This window comes from Electrophorus electricus, chromosome 22 (assembly GCF_041902795.1).
Source record: "Electrophorus electricus isolate QZ-2024a chromosome 22, ASM4190279v1, whole genome shotgun sequence".
Lineage (NCBI taxonomy): Eukaryota > Metazoa > Chordata > Actinopteri > Gymnotiformes > Gymnotidae > Electrophorus > Electrophorus electricus.
Window position 1 is genome coordinate 16,185,581 of NC_137518.1, and position 16,920 is coordinate 16,202,500.

Genomic DNA, 16,920 nt, shown 5'->3' on the forward strand with positions numbered 1-16,920 from the left:
GCTACCAACAATCACAGGAAGACACACTGCAAAGCTGATGACTTCAGTTAGTGTCAGTTCGACCTTTGCACACGTCATTTGTGTACTGAACTGGGGCGACGTCTTAGTAGTGGTATGTCCCCAACACGTGGGACTGGCCCAGGTCAAGGCAGAACAATTCAGTGTCTCGCTCTGGCATTAGAGAAGTAGTTTGGATGTAAGGTTTTGTAAGTAGAGAGACAAAGAGAAGAGCATCAGACCAAAAGATCCAATAAGATGCACAAATACATCTGAGCAAAGAATCAGTGAACTGGCTGTATTAGATCAGGCACGCTCGGCAGATACGGAGGTATATAAACAAAACAAACACAAAGAGCAGCAAACTACAGGATTTCAAGTTCAAGTGCTCAACTGATAGACTCCTCAGCTGTGTGTGATGACAAAGAGTGCATGGGGGGGCATAAAATGATTGTCAGTTAAGTGGCACGCACACAGTGATTTCTCTCCTGTCTCCTCGGTCAATAGAGTCCTAGAGAGAAAATATATGCACTCTGAGACTACTAATAATTCACACATAGTATGATATGACCTTGCTATGACATATGTCGTACCATCGTTTATTATATTAATTTGATGATTGGGGCAAAGTGATTTGTTTAGTCTCACATATTCACTGTTCTTCATGGTGTTCTATAGCACTTTTTAGGTGAAAAAGGCTCAAATAACCAGCATTGTGACAGGCTTGGAATCAAATACATATACATATGGTATACTTCCATACATACACAGTTAAAATACATATCCATATCCACACACACACACACACACACACACACACACACACACACACACACATGCATACATACATACATAAGTAAAATAGCTGCTGCAGAGGCACACTGAACTTCTCTTGTAAACAAAACGAAACAAAACAAAACCAACCAACCAGTTGAATAAATAAAAACATATAGAACCAAAGTTTGAGCTATACGCATTCACAACATTTTGCCAGTGTGATTAGTTAATGCAGAACACTTTTTAGTTTCTAAAGGGATTGAGATTGCGATGGTGGGGTAGAGTGTCTGCAAACACTTTCATTTCAGCAGCACACTCAACGTTTCTCTCCAGGAATCTGAACACGAGCTCAAGCTCAAGTGCAGAGCATTTTGCTGCATTTGTGTATAAGGCTTTGCTGTAGGCTTGGTGATGATGGATGTCTATTGTTTTCACTGTTGCCATAGTACATGTCTGGATTTGTGAGCTTTTCTCAGATATGGGGGGCTTCGTTACTACTGAGCTCATTAACGCCTCTTTGCTTTGTGTATTTACAATGAACTCGTGTGGACGAGCACTGCTGAGGTAATGGCAAACACAAACTGGGGTTTTGAAATACTGCTGATTCTGCAGCCCTTAGGCACAGATCTGGCCCAACTCTCCACTAGCCAGATCTTAATATTCACATTTATAAGAATAATAGCAAAACTGGTCTCAGGTCAGCGTGAAAGGGCAACTTTCACCAACACCATCTAAAACAGTGGCTACAGGTTTTAGTCAGCTACCAGACAAAGAGTTTAAACAAACAAAAACAGTCACAACTGAGACAGATTTTCAGTATTCATACAGTCATGATTTACAACCATATACAACTCTCCATATATGTGTGTATATATATGTGTGTGTGTGTGTGTGTGTGTGTGTGTGTGTGTGTGTGTGTGCGTGTGTGTGTGTAAATGTGCGTGGGTGTGTTCTATAAAAAAAGATATTATACTTCATTTTATATACATAAAGAGACATTGAATATCTTGCATAACCAGTAAGGGGAACCCTTACATAGTAAATTGCAATCAACACACCCAAGGAAGTAGACTAGAACCGACAGACTAGGAGCCAAGTACACCAATTGAAAACAACCAGCACAATGACTAAATAACTTGTGGTTACTGGGAAGTGCCTGACGTGACGACATATCTCATCTCAAAGCAGCTACGCAACAAACGTGTGTCGGTTCCAAGTTTAGTCGTTTTTTTAGATTAATTTTGTTTTGTTTGCTGTTGTTGCTGCTGCTGTTGTCTTGTTCCCCTTGTATTGCACGATGTCCATGAAAGCACTGGTTTCATTGGGCAGGAGGAGGAGCCAGGAAACCCCTCCCACCATGGAGAGCACTGGTTTTGGTGGGCAGGAGGAGGGGCCAGGAAACCCCTCCCACCATGGAGAACACTGGTTTTGGTGGGCAGGAGGAGGAGCCAGGAAACCCCTCCCACCATGGAGAGTTTGGCACATCATTCCCGAAAGGCTGGGAGCTCGTGTCCATACAGGTAGTGGGAATGCACTAACAGAGAAGAGTAGGAAACACACGAAGGTCAGAAGTGGTAATGCATGGCTTTCACTCAACAATGGAAAAGAAGATTGATAATAATAATAATAATAATAATAATAATAATAATAATAGTGTTTTATTTATAGAGTACCTTTCACAGACTCAAGGACAAAACAAAAGACAAGCCATTGACAATATTAAGAGAAGCTTTAAAACAGGTTAAATGATTAAAACCTGCAAATACAGTTTAAAAAGTAGAAAAACACTAAGCGAACCAATGAGTATTGAGTTTCGTTTGAAACTGAAAAAGGAAAGACTACTTCAAGCTCAGAGGTGCTGAGGTAGTGCGTTCCAGAGTTTGGGAGCAGAGACACTGAAGAGCCAAGCCTTTTGCACGAGTAAGGTGAAGGTCTGAAGGTTAGCCTCTATGAGCTGCAACTCATTATGTCAGCTCATTTACAGGGGACAAGTTCCTCAGACAGAGGGTAAGAGGTGATTCTCTAATGAAATATTATTAAAAAAAAAAAAAAAAAAACTGAAGACAAACCTCAAAAGAAACACCTACCAGCACCAATGACTCACTCAGTACCAACTCATAACAATGTAGGACCTTCCCAGAGCAGCTTACCTGGTAAGAAGAGTGTGGTTAGTAAAGCGGAATTAGCAGGAGTAAGTCCTGATGGCAGAGGGGTCAAGTCTCGGAGGGGGTGGGGGTCCGGCTAAAGCACCGCACGGACAGAGGGGAGACGACATGCAATGAGGTGAGAAGAAAGCAGCAAAAGGGCTTTTCTTATCAGCAGGGCCGGGGTTAGCAATTCTTTTCCCCCTACACCTACACTTAACACCGGAGGCACGCGTTAAAGTTAGTACAAGACTACGATCCTAGCTCTGGTGGGAATCTCAAGCCATTCCCAGAATACTCACACGCATCCTTATATCTGCGGCAGAAGTGCTTCGTGCGGTGGAGCCTGTGGTCGAAACGTTATGGGTCATGCTAGCGCCGCTAATGTCGTGAGCCACGCTGAACTCAGCCCCGCCCTGTCCTACCTTCCGGCTGCAGCTGTTTCCTGTGCATGGCGGCCACGGAAGAGGGGATGGACATGGTGGTCAGACGGAAGCCCGCGGGCAGCGTCTCCATGGAGCCAGGCATCATTCCCAGGCCTTGGCCTTCCCGCGGCCGGAAACGCTTCCTCCACGACGGGGACCTCCGGAAAGACTTATCGTCGCTCTGGGGGGGGGGAGAGATTTTCCGAATGTGTACAGACACGGCATCGACTAGGATGACAGATTCATTCGCGTCGTCAGACGTTTGCGCTACACTGAGAGAGAGATCGATAATGGAGGAGCAGGGCTGCAGATGGACTTGGACAGTTAATCACCAAACTTGGTGGAGTAATTTGTTTGTTTGGAAGGGCGGTAACCAGAGGTGCAGCGCACACTCCTGTGACAGCAAGTCTGGCTTTGCAGACGATCTTCATAAGAGTTCTGAACTTCTTCCTAGAACAGTCCTGGCTTCCAGCCGACAATTATTAACCACGTACCTCCTCTAGACGCCTGTCGGTCCCCAGGGCCAATAGGTTATTGAACTCCCGTTCCAGGATCTGTCTGGCCTGAGATATTACAAGAGATACGTTAGAAAATGTTGGAAGACAATCGAAAGGCTACGACCCCAAACACCTGTGTGACGTTGGCAGCCCGTATGTCTCGGATTTGAACCAAACCTGTCTCGACAGTCCGCATTGTGCTCGTGCCGGTTTGTGATGCACAAAGCTTTCTCTACACAGGCGTGTAATCTGTGTGAGCAGAGCAGCTCCACAAACATTTTTACAGCACAGACCGGCACAACGGTCTGGGATGGGATTGGTTCAAATCTGAGTCATGTGGTGTGGCGACTTCAGGAAGGTAACCCAAACATGTCTGGGGTGCGCGTTGTACTTTTACTGTGCTGCAGTGTTAGCTTTACACAGTGTCCTGATTTACTTAGTCATATGAAGTTAACCTGCCCTTTCTCTTTTGCTCTCGCTCGTCTTTCTCCCACCTGGGTGTTCTGCATGGGGATCTGCAGGATGAGGGCCAGACTGCTGAAGTCAAACATCTCGTCCAGGGCGACGAGGGCCCCGTGCACACCACTTTCCAGCAGGTTGTTGCTGTACTCCTTCAGGCCGATGGTCTGCACCCAGGCCATCACGTGGTCATTGGTCCACACCAGGGTATCTATGGAGGGATAGAACTAGAGTGAGTTTACTGCGCCCCCTAGTGCATTCGGAGCGAACTGCGCTTTCATCATGTTGAGGATTTATGGGATAATATTTTTTGTGGAATCTCAAGGTTAAATTGATATGAATTACTTGATATGAATTATTGATTCATCATGAAATTTCTTTATGTTTAGAACTAGGCTAGTCCTCTGACCAAAAAACTACCCCACAGAATTAGTGGAAATTTAAATCAAAATACAGAATCAAAAAACTCCATATTGTGACTTTTCCCTAATATATAGGTTCTAGCTTTAACAGCTGACCCACTGAATGGGATTTTCTGAATCCATGGTAACCCAAAACCATTTACAGCTGCATATTTCTGCTGATCTTTTCACACAGCTGGCCAGGCAGTTTAAACGAACACGTGCGCCTGAGTGTAAGTGTGAGACCTCTGTTTGCCTGTGTGTGTGTGTGTGTGTGTGTGTGTGTGTGTGCACGTGCGTGTAAGGTGATGGAACTTTACTGTTAGCGAGAGACATGAAAGGCTGTGGCAGCTGTGTCAAGTTCATGTCACACGCTCAAGTTCAAGATTCTTTTAAATGGATTTGACACTAGAAGCTTCAGTTGTTGCCGGGACTTTCAAATGCACTTACCACTTAACGGCCACTAGGGGGTGCTGTTTCTCTAAGGAATTAAGCCCTCACCGCCTTACTATAACACAATGCGAACAGCTATACGGTATGCTAAAGGTGTGATCTCTAAACAGACAGGGTTGGCATTGGCGTTAATACTGTCCGACAGATGTATTATCACCGCATTACCTTTGATGTCGTGTTGGCATTCCTCTCTCCTTCTTTCAAGCTCTTTCCTGTCGTAGTTGAGTCTCTTCAAGCACATGATGCCATATTGTAAACTGGCTCTGTTTTGATTTCAAACAAGAACCCTTGTTAGTCTATTTATTTTATTACATTTTATCTTTATTTCCATTTCCATTTCATGCTTCTCTTCAATGTGAATAATTTGTCGGCACGTTGCTATTAAAAAACAAGCAAACAAACAAACAAAATACAATACCAATAAAACGCAGGACGCGCACATACAGGGAGTCTGAGTGCGGCGCGGGCGATCAGGAGGGCCAGTGTGCGCACCTGTGGAAGCTGTCCACCATTTTCAGGTGTGTGCGCAGGTCCTTCTTGGTGAGGTGGTCCAGCATGCGCGCGTCCACCAGACACTCCATGAAGTAGCTGCGGTACTGGGGCAGACCCAAGCTGGGGAGCCACTCATTCCCGATCCACTCGTGGTTCATGTCTCCGTACGCCAGCGTCTGGGGACAAAGCACACGTCTTTTTCCCTGAAGCTGGCATTTTTATTCGAGCTGTCTTACTGTGATGTCAAATTTGTTCTCTAAGCAGTTAGAAAAATGCTGCAGTTACCCTTTCAAGATCTTACATCCTTTTTTTTTTTTGCTGAGTCATTGCTGTTGAAGCTCAGCTGAAGGCCTGTATTTTAAAATTGGAGACTATTTCTAGTTGGGTTTTTTTCTGTTTTCTCATGTCTGACCACCGAATACACAGCAGAATAAAAGAGCTCGAGTCATCTATCATTTGCTGTTGTGGTAAATCACTCTTAACACTGAAGTCAGGTTCATGAAATATGTCATGATGACATTTTCTGTTTTTACACTCCGTAGGTCCAGGAGGCACAATATAATATATGAGTAAGGACACAGAGTAGCACCGCTAGGCTTTCGCATGGCTAATAATCTATGACAACCAGGAGAAGATTCATTCATTCATTCTCATTCTCTCTCACTCTCTCTCTCTCTCTCTCTCTCATTCTCTCCCTCACTCTCTCTCTCTCTCTCTCTCATTCTCTCTCTTTCTTTCTCTCTCTCTCTCTCTCTCTCTCTCTCTCTCTCTCACCTGCGCCCAGCTCCCTTCCTCGTTTTCCTGCCAGTGGGACAGCGTGTTAATACAGAGACAGAGTCAGTCCAAAGCAGTTCTCAAGCTCGACCCGAGTTAGCGCCATATGCCACTAGCAGTCGGCGGGGAGACCAGGACGTCCACAGTGCACACACACAGCAAACACACATTCATGAGATAAGCTGCATGATCAGGCATGGCAGCTGAGGCTGCCACTAAGGTTTCATGTTTTCAAGGTTGACAGATGCGGATATTCGATGTATACTACACACACGTAGCGTAATCCCGAGGACTGCGGGTTTATGACAAGTGAGTGAGTGAGTAGCTTTTTAAAACCCTATTAATTCACACTTTAGTACTTTATTTAGTGAGCATACTGTTAAATGTAATTCACTGTAATAAACTGTACATTTCTGCTCAACCCTTCAACATTTACTGGTCTGCAGACTGTGCCATTCAATTTGGAATTGCACATATTACATAGTATCAGCCAAGCACACAGCACAGTTAAACAACAGCCTACATATGCACCACATCACAGTCACATGTCTGCACACACACCTGCACTCAGGTGGCTGATGCGCTCTTACTGAAGACTAAAGGTGCTGAAGCGCTCAGAAAGACAGTGTGGTGTAGATCAAGATGAGGCTTCACTGTGTTCTACAAAACCTGCTGTCATACACACGCATGCAGTGTTAATGCGACCAGTCGTAACACTCAGTCACACACATGCATTCAGTGTTCGCGTGACCAGTTGTAAAACTCACATGTAAAACACGCATGCGTATAGTATTAATGCAAACAGCAATAAAGTTTAGTCACACGCATGCAGTGTTAATGCCACCAGCTGTGCAGCTCAGTCACACACACGCATGCAGTGATAATGCCACCAGCTGTAAAACTCAGTCAGACGCACACACAGTGTTAATGTGGCCAGCCATGCCTACAGTGTTAATATGTGGACTGGGTGCGGGTCTGTTGTTCAGGGTGGGGCGGGGTTAAGGAGGTTAATGAGCAGTGGGGGGTGAGGCTACAAAAGCATGGCATATGCTTGGCACTGCAGGATTAGGGGAGCCACTCAGACGGACTGACCACTTTGGTGGAAGTTGCCATGTTCTCCATTTCCTCGTGAGTCACCCACACGTTTCCGGAGGACTGCACAGAGAGTGTACACACACACACACACACACACACACACACAGATCATTGGACACTCATGGTGAGAAGGGACCAGGATCTATATGGAATATTTTTTATTTTGTTTTGGTTTTTGTTGGGGGGTTTTTTGTTGTGTTTTGTGTGTGTGTGTGTTTTAAGTTAGTACCTATGTTGAGAAGAAGAGAATTAACACGATTACTTCTGTTTTAACCAGGGTTACTACAGCTCAAGGTTCCTACCAGATAACTATTACCAGATAACTACTGTTTTCACTTTATTTCTATACATTGTAATCTGAAAGTTGGTTTCTGTCCTTATATTTTATCTTGGTTTAGAACTGCCATACGTGTTGCAGAGGGGGGTTCTACCTAACCTTCTTAAACCAGTAACACCACAGTAACCATAGAAAATAAGGGAATTCGTGAGCAAAGAGGCACAGTTCGGAGTGTGTGGGGGTGCTGGGTTATTGTTAAAGCTGCTGTAATACACGTTATCTTTTGCCACCGAGGCTGTCCACCCCTCCCTTCATTCCTGTGCCCTCCATCTAAACCTTTTTTTCCAAGCTCCTTCCCGCAAACATACGCCTGCCGGACCGTGTTTAGACCATGTTCCAAATTTAGTTGCTGACTGCTGAGCCCAGGACTGTCACACTGACATTTTTTTCCCCAGTGCAGCTATTTTAGTGATAGCTATCAGGATGAAACGGCGGTTTCTCCAAAGTGTATTTTTTAAAAGAAAAAAAAAAAAAAAAATCGCAGACAGCAGCTTTAACCGATTCCAGAGCAGTGTCGAAAACGAGCAGCTAACGTCATTTGGAGGAAACTCAGACGGTGCTGATAGCCCAGACTGTATCTAGAGGGTGTGGCTTTGGGGTAAAGGGGCGTGGCCATAGGTGGGGCACTTACTGTGCGTGAGGTGAGGGGGGCAGAGGGGCTGGTGAGTGACACCATCTCCTGGATGGCGAGCCTGAGCTTGAGGCGATGCAGGGGGTTGCTGATGCCGATCTCTCGTTGGATCTCCGTGTCGGACAGGGCGGACATAATGGCGCCGCTCTTAACATTGGCGCGGCATGCGGCCACGTACCACGCGGGCATGCCCACCCATAGCTGCAGGATGTCGGAAAGGAACACCATCATCATCATCATCATCTTCATCGTCAGCATCGTCATAGGTGCTGAGAAGTATTATCGCAATCACCGTCATCCTCATCAGTATGATTGCTGTAATTATAATTACTGGAGAAACGGCTGCGCTACCACTGTGGCAGGAGGCGTATTTGTGTGAGCGTGTGCGTGTTTGTGTGTAACATTCTACCTCAAGCCAGGAGACCACAGTAGGACCGTCCCACTGAGCAAATGGCAGACCTTTCCTTCTGGCATCCTCCAACAGTTCGTGTCTGACAGAAGGGTGGAGGAGGACAAGATAAAGAGAGGGAATTAGGAGACAGGCCTTCAGGAGAGGAAAAACATGGCAAGGAGAAACATGCTAGCAACCATAGAACAGGAAGGCTATGTGGTGTACATTGTTAAAAAAGTAATACAATTGTATGTCTTCTTTTTACATGGAAATGTTATTCTTTGAAAAGATATGTAAAAGGCTATTACAGCTGGCAGTGTAATTGCTATACTTACTCAGTCACCAGAGCTGAGCAAAAATCAATTTCATATTGCAATTTAGAAAAGTGATGTTATTATTGTTGTTATTATTAACAGTACCTTCAAGATTTTTAACAAGATTCTAAATGTTTAATTCTATTTTCATCACTTAGTATTTGTATCTTTGATGGAGATACACAATAGGACCAGGCTAATTAAAAATAAATCATGCCACAAAAATCAATGCACAGCTTCATATGACCCTGCTTGCTTCTCTATTTGTCTGAGTTGGGCTGAATTTGCGGGTGAGGTGGGTGGAGCTGGGAGGCGGGATTAGTAGTCATAGGCATGTGGCTAATAGCCAATGAGGATGACTTATGCCTCCAGAGGCTCATATCACTTGCAATATAAAAAGGATCTGACTGACAGATGATTAAACAGAGAGAGCAACAGCAAGAGAGAGAGAGAGAGAGAGAGAGAGTTGGAATGATAAAGAGAGAAAGAGAAAGAAGAGTGAAATGAAATGGGGAAGAGCAGAGAGCAGAAGGGGAGTGTACGCACTTCTTCTTCATCCGGCGGTCCCTCTCGGCTTGCTTGCCCAGGGTCATGGTGTCTCCGATCCCCATCTCAAAATCTGCAGATCAGTCACAGCACACAGCACTCACGACTCGAACGCCTCCAAAGCGTGTCTGAGAATGCGACCGGAGAACGCGGGAATAAGCGGCACCTGGAATGACAGGCGGGGTCACCTGGCCGTCCTTACTCAGCGGCTGGCCCTTGTCCTTCTTGCCAAAGAGTCGGCCGATGGAGGATTTGATGCCCTTCTTTTTACTGCCTCTGAAGAGAAAGAGAGAAAGATTAGCTACAGATTATGATGGGTTTACCAACTATAACTTGTATGCTAGTGCAATGTGCCGGTGGTGGCGTTCGGTCTGCTTCGCCAGAGGCTCCACAGATAATTTCACACCTCCGGTCGTTTATCACTAGAATCCTTTACGTATCCGTCTATGTAGCGGCCTCCCCTGCTACCAGACGCTTTGTTATTCACGCACTTATTTACAGCTCCAATCAAAACTGATGTCCGTTTAAATGAAACGTCTCAAATCACTTCCCCTGCAAGGCCATGAATATTTATAGAGCACAGCCTCCCACAGAGACTGGCTGCCTTTAGAGGAGATTAAAGGATAACTCTATCACCACAGAGAGAGGAAGAGAGAGAGAGAGAGAGAGAGAGAGAGAAGCACGGAAGAAAGAGTGAGAGACTAAAAGAAAGTGTGTGACAGAGATTCCCTTTTCAGCCATTAGTAATAATTGCTGGCCATTCGAACAGGATCATGCAGGAGGAGAGTGTTGAGTGGTGGAGTGTGTGCCTAGCCAGCTAGCCAGAGGGCCGGGCAGGCGTGAAAAACACTCACCACTTCCTCTGGCCATGTTCCCCTTAAACGGAACCAGCGGGAAAAGACAGACCGCACAAAGGCAGCCGTGCTGTTGCACATTTAATGTGCGCATCAGAAGCTGAACGAATGTGAGACGACATTCACCTCTTTATGGCCTGTTTCGGTACATTTTTCTAGAAATAGTCGCCATTAGGGGATTGAAAGTATATTGCAATAATATGGATGATATCAATTTGCATTCCCACTGTGGACTAAACTGTTTTAACTGCTACGGAGTGACAGGACACAAACACGTCCCATTGTGCTGTTTTTATATATCGGCTTTCTCATCATCTGTTACCTTGTGTTCCCATACTCTGACTTATGCCCATTGTGTTATTTTCTTTTTCTTTTGTATATCGGCTCCCTTGGTGCTACATGTCTAAGCCAAGCAAACAATTGCGATTTTGTCCCATTTAGCTGCTTTACATGAGAGTAACAGTGTAACAGAGTTCAGCTGAGCTGCTCAGGACCCTGTGGATCAGCTGAAAGTTTTGCGTTTGTCCCTTAATAGCTTATCTCAACATCGAACGATGGCAAACTATTCTGACCTTGCTTGACCTGCCAGTCTCGCCATGGGGTGAAAACCCAACGGTTTGATTGATCATGTGGCAACAAACGACAAACCATGTTCTCAGACGGCGAGAATTGTCCGTCTGTAAGACGAGAGGGTGGGGTCACCTGCACACGAACTTTCAAAAGGAGACTGCAGTATGTGATGGACAGAGTCAACACAACAGTGGTCTGTGTGTGTGTGTGTGTGTGTATACCCTCGTCCATCTTCCAGGCTTCCCGTGAGCTGGGCGAAGTTCATTTGATCCAGTCTAAGGCTGCGTGGGGAAGATGGGGGTGACATCTCACACTTTATAGTGGCTTTATCCTCCCTGGCCTCCACTGGAGACTAAAGCAATAAAAAACACATGCACACACACACACACACACACACACACGCACGCACATGCCCACAAACATGTTATAAAACACAGAAACCTAGTCACTGTGTTAACTATAAATAAAAAAAAACACACACAATTCCACAATATACACAAAAAATGTGTGTTTGTGTATATATATACACATATACACACATACACACACACACACACACACACACACACACACATTCAATCACAAACAGTAACAATAATATTTTTTCTAGATTACATAAAAATAAGACAAACCTTCATACAGAAAAAGAACTTACAGCGACTTTCCTGCGGTGTTTCCTTAGATCGCTCGGCTGACAGCATTTGGAGGCAAAGAGACACAGGAGGACAGGGGCATACAAGTTGAGAGCTGATTAAATGCTGAAGAAGGGAATGGCAGAAGAAGGGAATAAACTGTGAGTATACGCCACAGCCGAGGTGGCAGGATAAACTCAGGGATGAATGAGGGGCGTGGTACCGGCGCAGCTGCAGGGAGGCAGAGAAAACAAGCACTCGCCTACACGCAAGATGCAAATGACCACCATGGTGAATGGCCACCACGCTGAGTGGCTACCGACACACCAAACGCCCAACAACCCTATACCGTACGCAACCCATGCCACACACACCATACTGAACGCCCACTACGCCAAACGCCTGCCACACCGAAAGTCTGCCAAGCCGAACGTCCCCCACAGTTAATGCCTGTCACACGAAACTCCTGTCATACCGAACGCCCGCCATGCAGAACACCAAACATGCGGAACGCCAACCATACCGAACGCCCGACATGCAGAACGCCAACTATACTGAACACCCGCCGTGCTGAACACCCATCGTGCTGTGCGGCCATCACACTGAACGCGAATGTGAATGTAAAAGGAGTCAGGAGTGAACAAGAGCCACATGGGTGCCTCGGGGGGAGCAGGTGTCAGCCAGGTGTGTGTGTGGCTGTACCGGTGTGTAAGGTGTTTGTGTGTGTGGCTGACCATCCGGACACATGCAGCACTAGACCCACACGCATGCGGAACGAAGGTCGAAAATACAACAAACCGCTCGCAAGCCACTGCCGGCGCAAAACTTGAATATGTAGCGACAGCAGAATTATTTGTGATGTGCGTCAGGCAAAGATGCCTTTAAAAAAATCGAAATCAGGCCGCTGCTTCAAAACACGCCCCTCGGTGTCCGCTGGTGCTGCTCTCACCAGAGTCATGATGCCCAGCTCGTGGGCGGCGGATCGTGAGGCCGTCTTGGGCGTGGAGCGGCCGCTGATCGGCGGAGAGGAGCTGGCCAGCGAGAGGGCCGTGACGGAGCTGGGCATGGACGAGCGCGGCCGCAGGGTCACGTTGAGGCCATCCATGCTCCCGCTGTTCACGCGGCTCTCAATCTCGTCCGCCCGCAGCTCGGCCGACTCCCGCTCCACCTGGATCATCCTGGGACCGCAACCAAGAGACACAGTCCCACCCAGGGGACCCGGGGGACCCTTCAGGACATGGAGCACAGCTTACAAATGCCTTCCCGGCCCACATATGGCTGGGTAAATGCACATTAATTGTGTCTTAATTGTACGTTAAATGTACATAACCACATACAAAACACTGTTACGCATGTGTTGCAAGTGCTTTTCGTCCTTGTCAAGTGCTTTGGATAGCAGAAACATGACATTCTGGAGGCGTATTTGCTAGAGAACCCTTTATCCTTTCAAGGATATCCTATTCCAAGATGTGCCTGTTTTGCTCGTTCCTTTTGGAGAACGTTTCTGCAGTTTAAGGCTATTTAAGGCACATCCATCATGTCACACCCCCACAGGAGGAGAGTAGCCTTCTCCAAATTGCTTTGTTCTATTAATCTGACGTCATGGTTTACTGGGTTGTTTGTTTGGTGTCATATTTGACAGATGTCCTAACGCAGACAGCTGAGTTCGCCACAACTACTGAATAGGACAGGCCGCTAGAGGTGCTTGTGGACCACCGCGGCGCCTAAATATGTCTTTGTCTCCCAGTGCAAAGTAAAAGAGAGATTCCAAGGTGTCTTGTCATTCACTCTACAGCCTCTGAGTGGTTTTCGTATCTTTGAGTGCTCTGAAAGGTGGGTTATGCCACGCACGAATGACAAATCGCTTCTTCTTTAACAACACACAGAGTGAATCAATATGACAGCAGACCATGACATGTCAAGGTTTTAATCCAATGTACTTGGAAGACAGAGTGTAATTTTCTGTCATTGTTCCCTGTTATCATCCATAAAAGGATACCTCTTTACACACAGGGGCAACGGATACTGATTTATAACGTGCACTCGGCTAAGTGGCATCCGCTCAGAAAGGTCTGAGAGCGGAGCGGTCCTCCTCTCTGACTCCTCTCTCACCTGATCTCCTCATTGATGGCGTCCAGTTGCTCCTGCAACATGAGGGCCAGCGTCTGCGCGTCCGAGTGTCCGCTGGGGGACAGCATGTCCGCCGAGCTGAACGTGGTCTCGCGCTCCTCGTCGTCCAGGTCCGAGAGCTCCGAGTCGCTGCCCAGCAGGTGGGTGCGGCTTGCACGGAGGCTACTGGGGTGGGATCGGTCCCAGTCCTGCTCCACCATGGCCAGGATCTGGACACGCAGGGAACAGGTTCCCCCACGGGAAGACGCCGCAGCAACCGATCAGTGCCCGGTTAGGGGAAGTCCCGAAAGCAAAAACCGAAGACTCAGTCTTGTATTCATCGCATCGCTACTAGCAACATGCACTAGTACATGTCCAAACAGAGCCTTCTGCCGGTCAGAAGCTGGTCAAAGAATTCAGTCAAAATGCAAAACTTACAGCGAGTACAACATCCAGTGTAGCAATAAAAGACAAGTAGAGAAAGGCAATTTTGAGACAGGCAAATGCTATTCTTAGAGCCCAGGCCTGCTGTCAGAGGCTTACGTGAGAGTGAGTTGAATGGGAGTGTTTCTAAGTAGGCCAGGAAACAGAAGCTGCCTTCGTTACAGTTGTATCACTTGTATTTGTGGGTTACAGCTAACGGGATTGGGCTACCGTAATTTCATGGCGTTGCCTTCAAGTGACAGCTGTATATGTACAAACAAATGGCATTCTGTGTATATAGTGGAGACTGCATTTTAAAGCAGGACACAATCCATTACCAACAACAGCGAGTAAGAAAAGAAGTGGAACGGTTTTGAGATTTTTTTTTTTTTGTGTGTGTGTGGTTGATTCACAACAAATTGAACGGAACTGAATCAAACCAAATAGATCTGAACTGAAGTGAACTGAACAATGTTGAAGACAGCATGGGGCTAGGGATTGAGCGTAGGTGGGGAGATCCAGGCACCTTTGTGGGTTCATCCCGAAGTGCTACCAACCGCCCCTTCTGTGTCCGCCTAATCACCCCCGGAGTGGCATACGGCTCGCTTTGCCCCTCCACCACAGAGAAACGCAGGTCCGTGGCACTACCCATGTGCGATCTGGCACACAGGAAAGAGGGAGACCTCGGATTAGAATGTCATTGGTCTCATAATATAAGGTTTAAGATAATCTGATACAATACAAAACACAATAGCATTGTGTAGTTATGGTCAATTTCTACAGACATTCTTCTTGAAGCAAAAAAAACCAAAACCCGTGCATAAGTTTTGAGGGAGGTCATGGATGACTTGTAGTGTGTAGTGTGACGGACGCTGATCCCAAAGTCGTCTCCATTTAAGCAACCCAAAGTTCAAACAAAGGAAAACTGAATTACTCCATAATCACTGTACTTTAAAGCACTTGCTTTTTAAAAGACCACGGTGACATGGTAATTCTCAGCCTTCTTTTTTACAGTACATAACTGTATTTGGGCAGTACAACAGTGACAATACAAAGAATGAAAGTGCTTCACTATAGACTCCATCAACCTCAGTAATCTTAGACACTACCGAGGGTGTGTTCCGTCTCCGAAAGCCCCGCTCCTCCTCTTCAAATGATCGATCTCAGCCCTGAGCTTCTCAATCTCCCCTATCAGTCTCTCCTGCGAAGCAAACATCAGCTGTAAATGTCAGCTAAATGACCCCACAAAACCAGGGCCAGTTTAAAACACAAATTTAAAAGTGTGTCCAGCATTATTAATCTGGTGAGCAGTCAATCTGCACAAGTATGTCTTCCTGATTCGGAAATGTGCTCTGTGGGCTAATGTTACCTTGGAGTGATGGAACTCCTCCAGCTGTTTTTGGGAATTCTCCAGGTCTTGGATGAGTGCATTCTAGAAATAAAAAGCAGAGAGGGTGGACTGAACCTTATCAGGGGATAAGTACTGATCCTTTATCAAGCAGATATCAGCGGATAAGTACTGATCCTTTATAAAGCAGATATCAGGGGATAAGTACTGATCCTTTATCGAACAGATTTTAGAGGATATGTACTGATCCTTTATCAAACAGATATCAGGGGATAAGTACTGAACCTTTATGAAGTACTGAACCTTTATCAAGCAGATATCAGGGGATAAGTACTGAACCTTTATCAAGCAGATATCAGGGGATAAGTACCTAACCTTTATCAAGCAGATATCAGGGGATAAGTACCGAACCTTTATCAAACAGATATCAGAGGATAAGTACTGATCCTTTATCAAGCAAATATCAGGAGATAAGTACTGATCTCTTATCAAGCAGATATCAGGGGATAAGTACTGATCCTTTATTAAGCAGATATCAGGGGATAAGTACTGATCCTTTATTAAGCAGATATCAGGGGATAAGTACTGATCCTTTATCAAGCAGATAACAGCGGATAAGTACTGATCCTTTATAACGCAGATATCAGGGGATAAGTACACACATACATACGCACACATATTCACACACACACACACACACACACACACACACACACACGCGCGCGCGCGCACACACACACGCTCACACACACACACACACGCACGCTCACACACACACGCGCGCACACGCACGCTCACACACACGCACGCTCACACACACGCACAGACACAAATGCATCCACAAATCATTGTTCTGGAGGAAACTCAGCCATGTAAGTATGGCTGCACGTATAGGAGTACAGGCGTGACTAGTGGCTAGATTCATCTCATGATACAGAGGTAACAGAGGTTTGTTCACTGTGCCATTGGAGGCAGAAGGGTCTGTGCTGAGGTTGTTAATTCATGCACCACGATGTGTGAATCTCAGGGTTGGTGACATTAAGCCAGGAAGCCAAAAGATAATGAAGCTATGTTATACTGCGTAGGACTGTGTTGGAGGATCACAGTTATTAGCTAGTATGTGTGTGTGTATGTGTGTGTGTGTGTGTGTGTATGTGTGTGTGTGTGTGTGTATGTGTGTGTGTGTGTGTGTGTATGTGTGTGTGTGTGTGTGTATGTGTGTGTGTGTGTGTGTGTGTATCTGTGTGTGTG

The 16,920-nt window shown here is 46.0% G+C and overlaps 1 protein-coding gene across 13 annotated transcripts in view; it reads right to left on the minus strand.

Annotated features, from left to right (window-relative positions):
• Positions 1 to 564: 564 nt before the first annotated feature.
• The window catches only part of ppfia4 (PTPRF interacting protein alpha 4), a 64,153-nt gene continuing 47,797 nt past the window's right edge, over positions 565 to 16,920 (minus strand). For 6 of the 13 annotated variants that reach the window (XM_081705196.1, XM_035520421.2, XM_035520422.2 and 3 more), the window contains 20 exons: positions 15,691 to 15,753; positions 15,431 to 15,522; positions 14,848 to 14,980; positions 13,902 to 14,128; positions 12,739 to 12,967; positions 11,813 to 11,848; positions 11,379 to 11,509; positions 9,900 to 10,009; positions 9,734 to 9,806; positions 8,892 to 8,973; positions 8,483 to 8,683; positions 7,512 to 7,574; positions 6,420 to 6,446; positions 5,646 to 5,821; positions 5,319 to 5,416; positions 4,335 to 4,510; positions 3,838 to 3,906; positions 3,344 to 3,524; positions 3,221 to 3,264; positions 565 to 2,308 (listed from right to left, as the gene is read on the minus strand). In XM_081705196.1, coding sequence (XP_081561322.1) covers positions 2,093 to 2,308; positions 3,221 to 3,264; positions 3,344 to 3,524; positions 3,838 to 3,906; positions 4,335 to 4,510; positions 5,319 to 5,416; positions 5,646 to 5,821; positions 6,420 to 6,446; positions 7,512 to 7,574; positions 8,483 to 8,683; positions 8,892 to 8,973; positions 9,734 to 9,806; positions 9,900 to 10,009; positions 11,379 to 11,509; positions 11,813 to 11,848; positions 12,739 to 12,967; positions 13,902 to 14,128; positions 14,848 to 14,980; positions 15,431 to 15,522; positions 15,691 to 15,753 — 2,427 coding nt within the window. In that variant the 3' untranslated portion in view covers positions 565 to 2,092. Of the gene's footprint in view, positions 2,309 to 2,924; positions 3,016 to 3,220; positions 3,265 to 3,343; positions 3,525 to 3,837; positions 3,907 to 4,334; positions 4,511 to 5,318; positions 5,417 to 5,645; positions 5,822 to 6,419; positions 6,447 to 7,511; positions 7,575 to 8,482; positions 8,684 to 8,891; positions 8,974 to 9,733; positions 9,807 to 9,899; positions 10,010 to 11,378; positions 11,510 to 11,812; positions 11,849 to 12,738; positions 12,968 to 13,901; positions 14,129 to 14,847; positions 14,981 to 15,430; positions 15,523 to 15,690; positions 15,754 to 16,920 lie in introns of all 13 variants that reach the window. The other 7 variants (XM_035520426.2, XM_035520424.2, XM_035520423.2 and 4 more) reach the window with 6 other exon arrangements.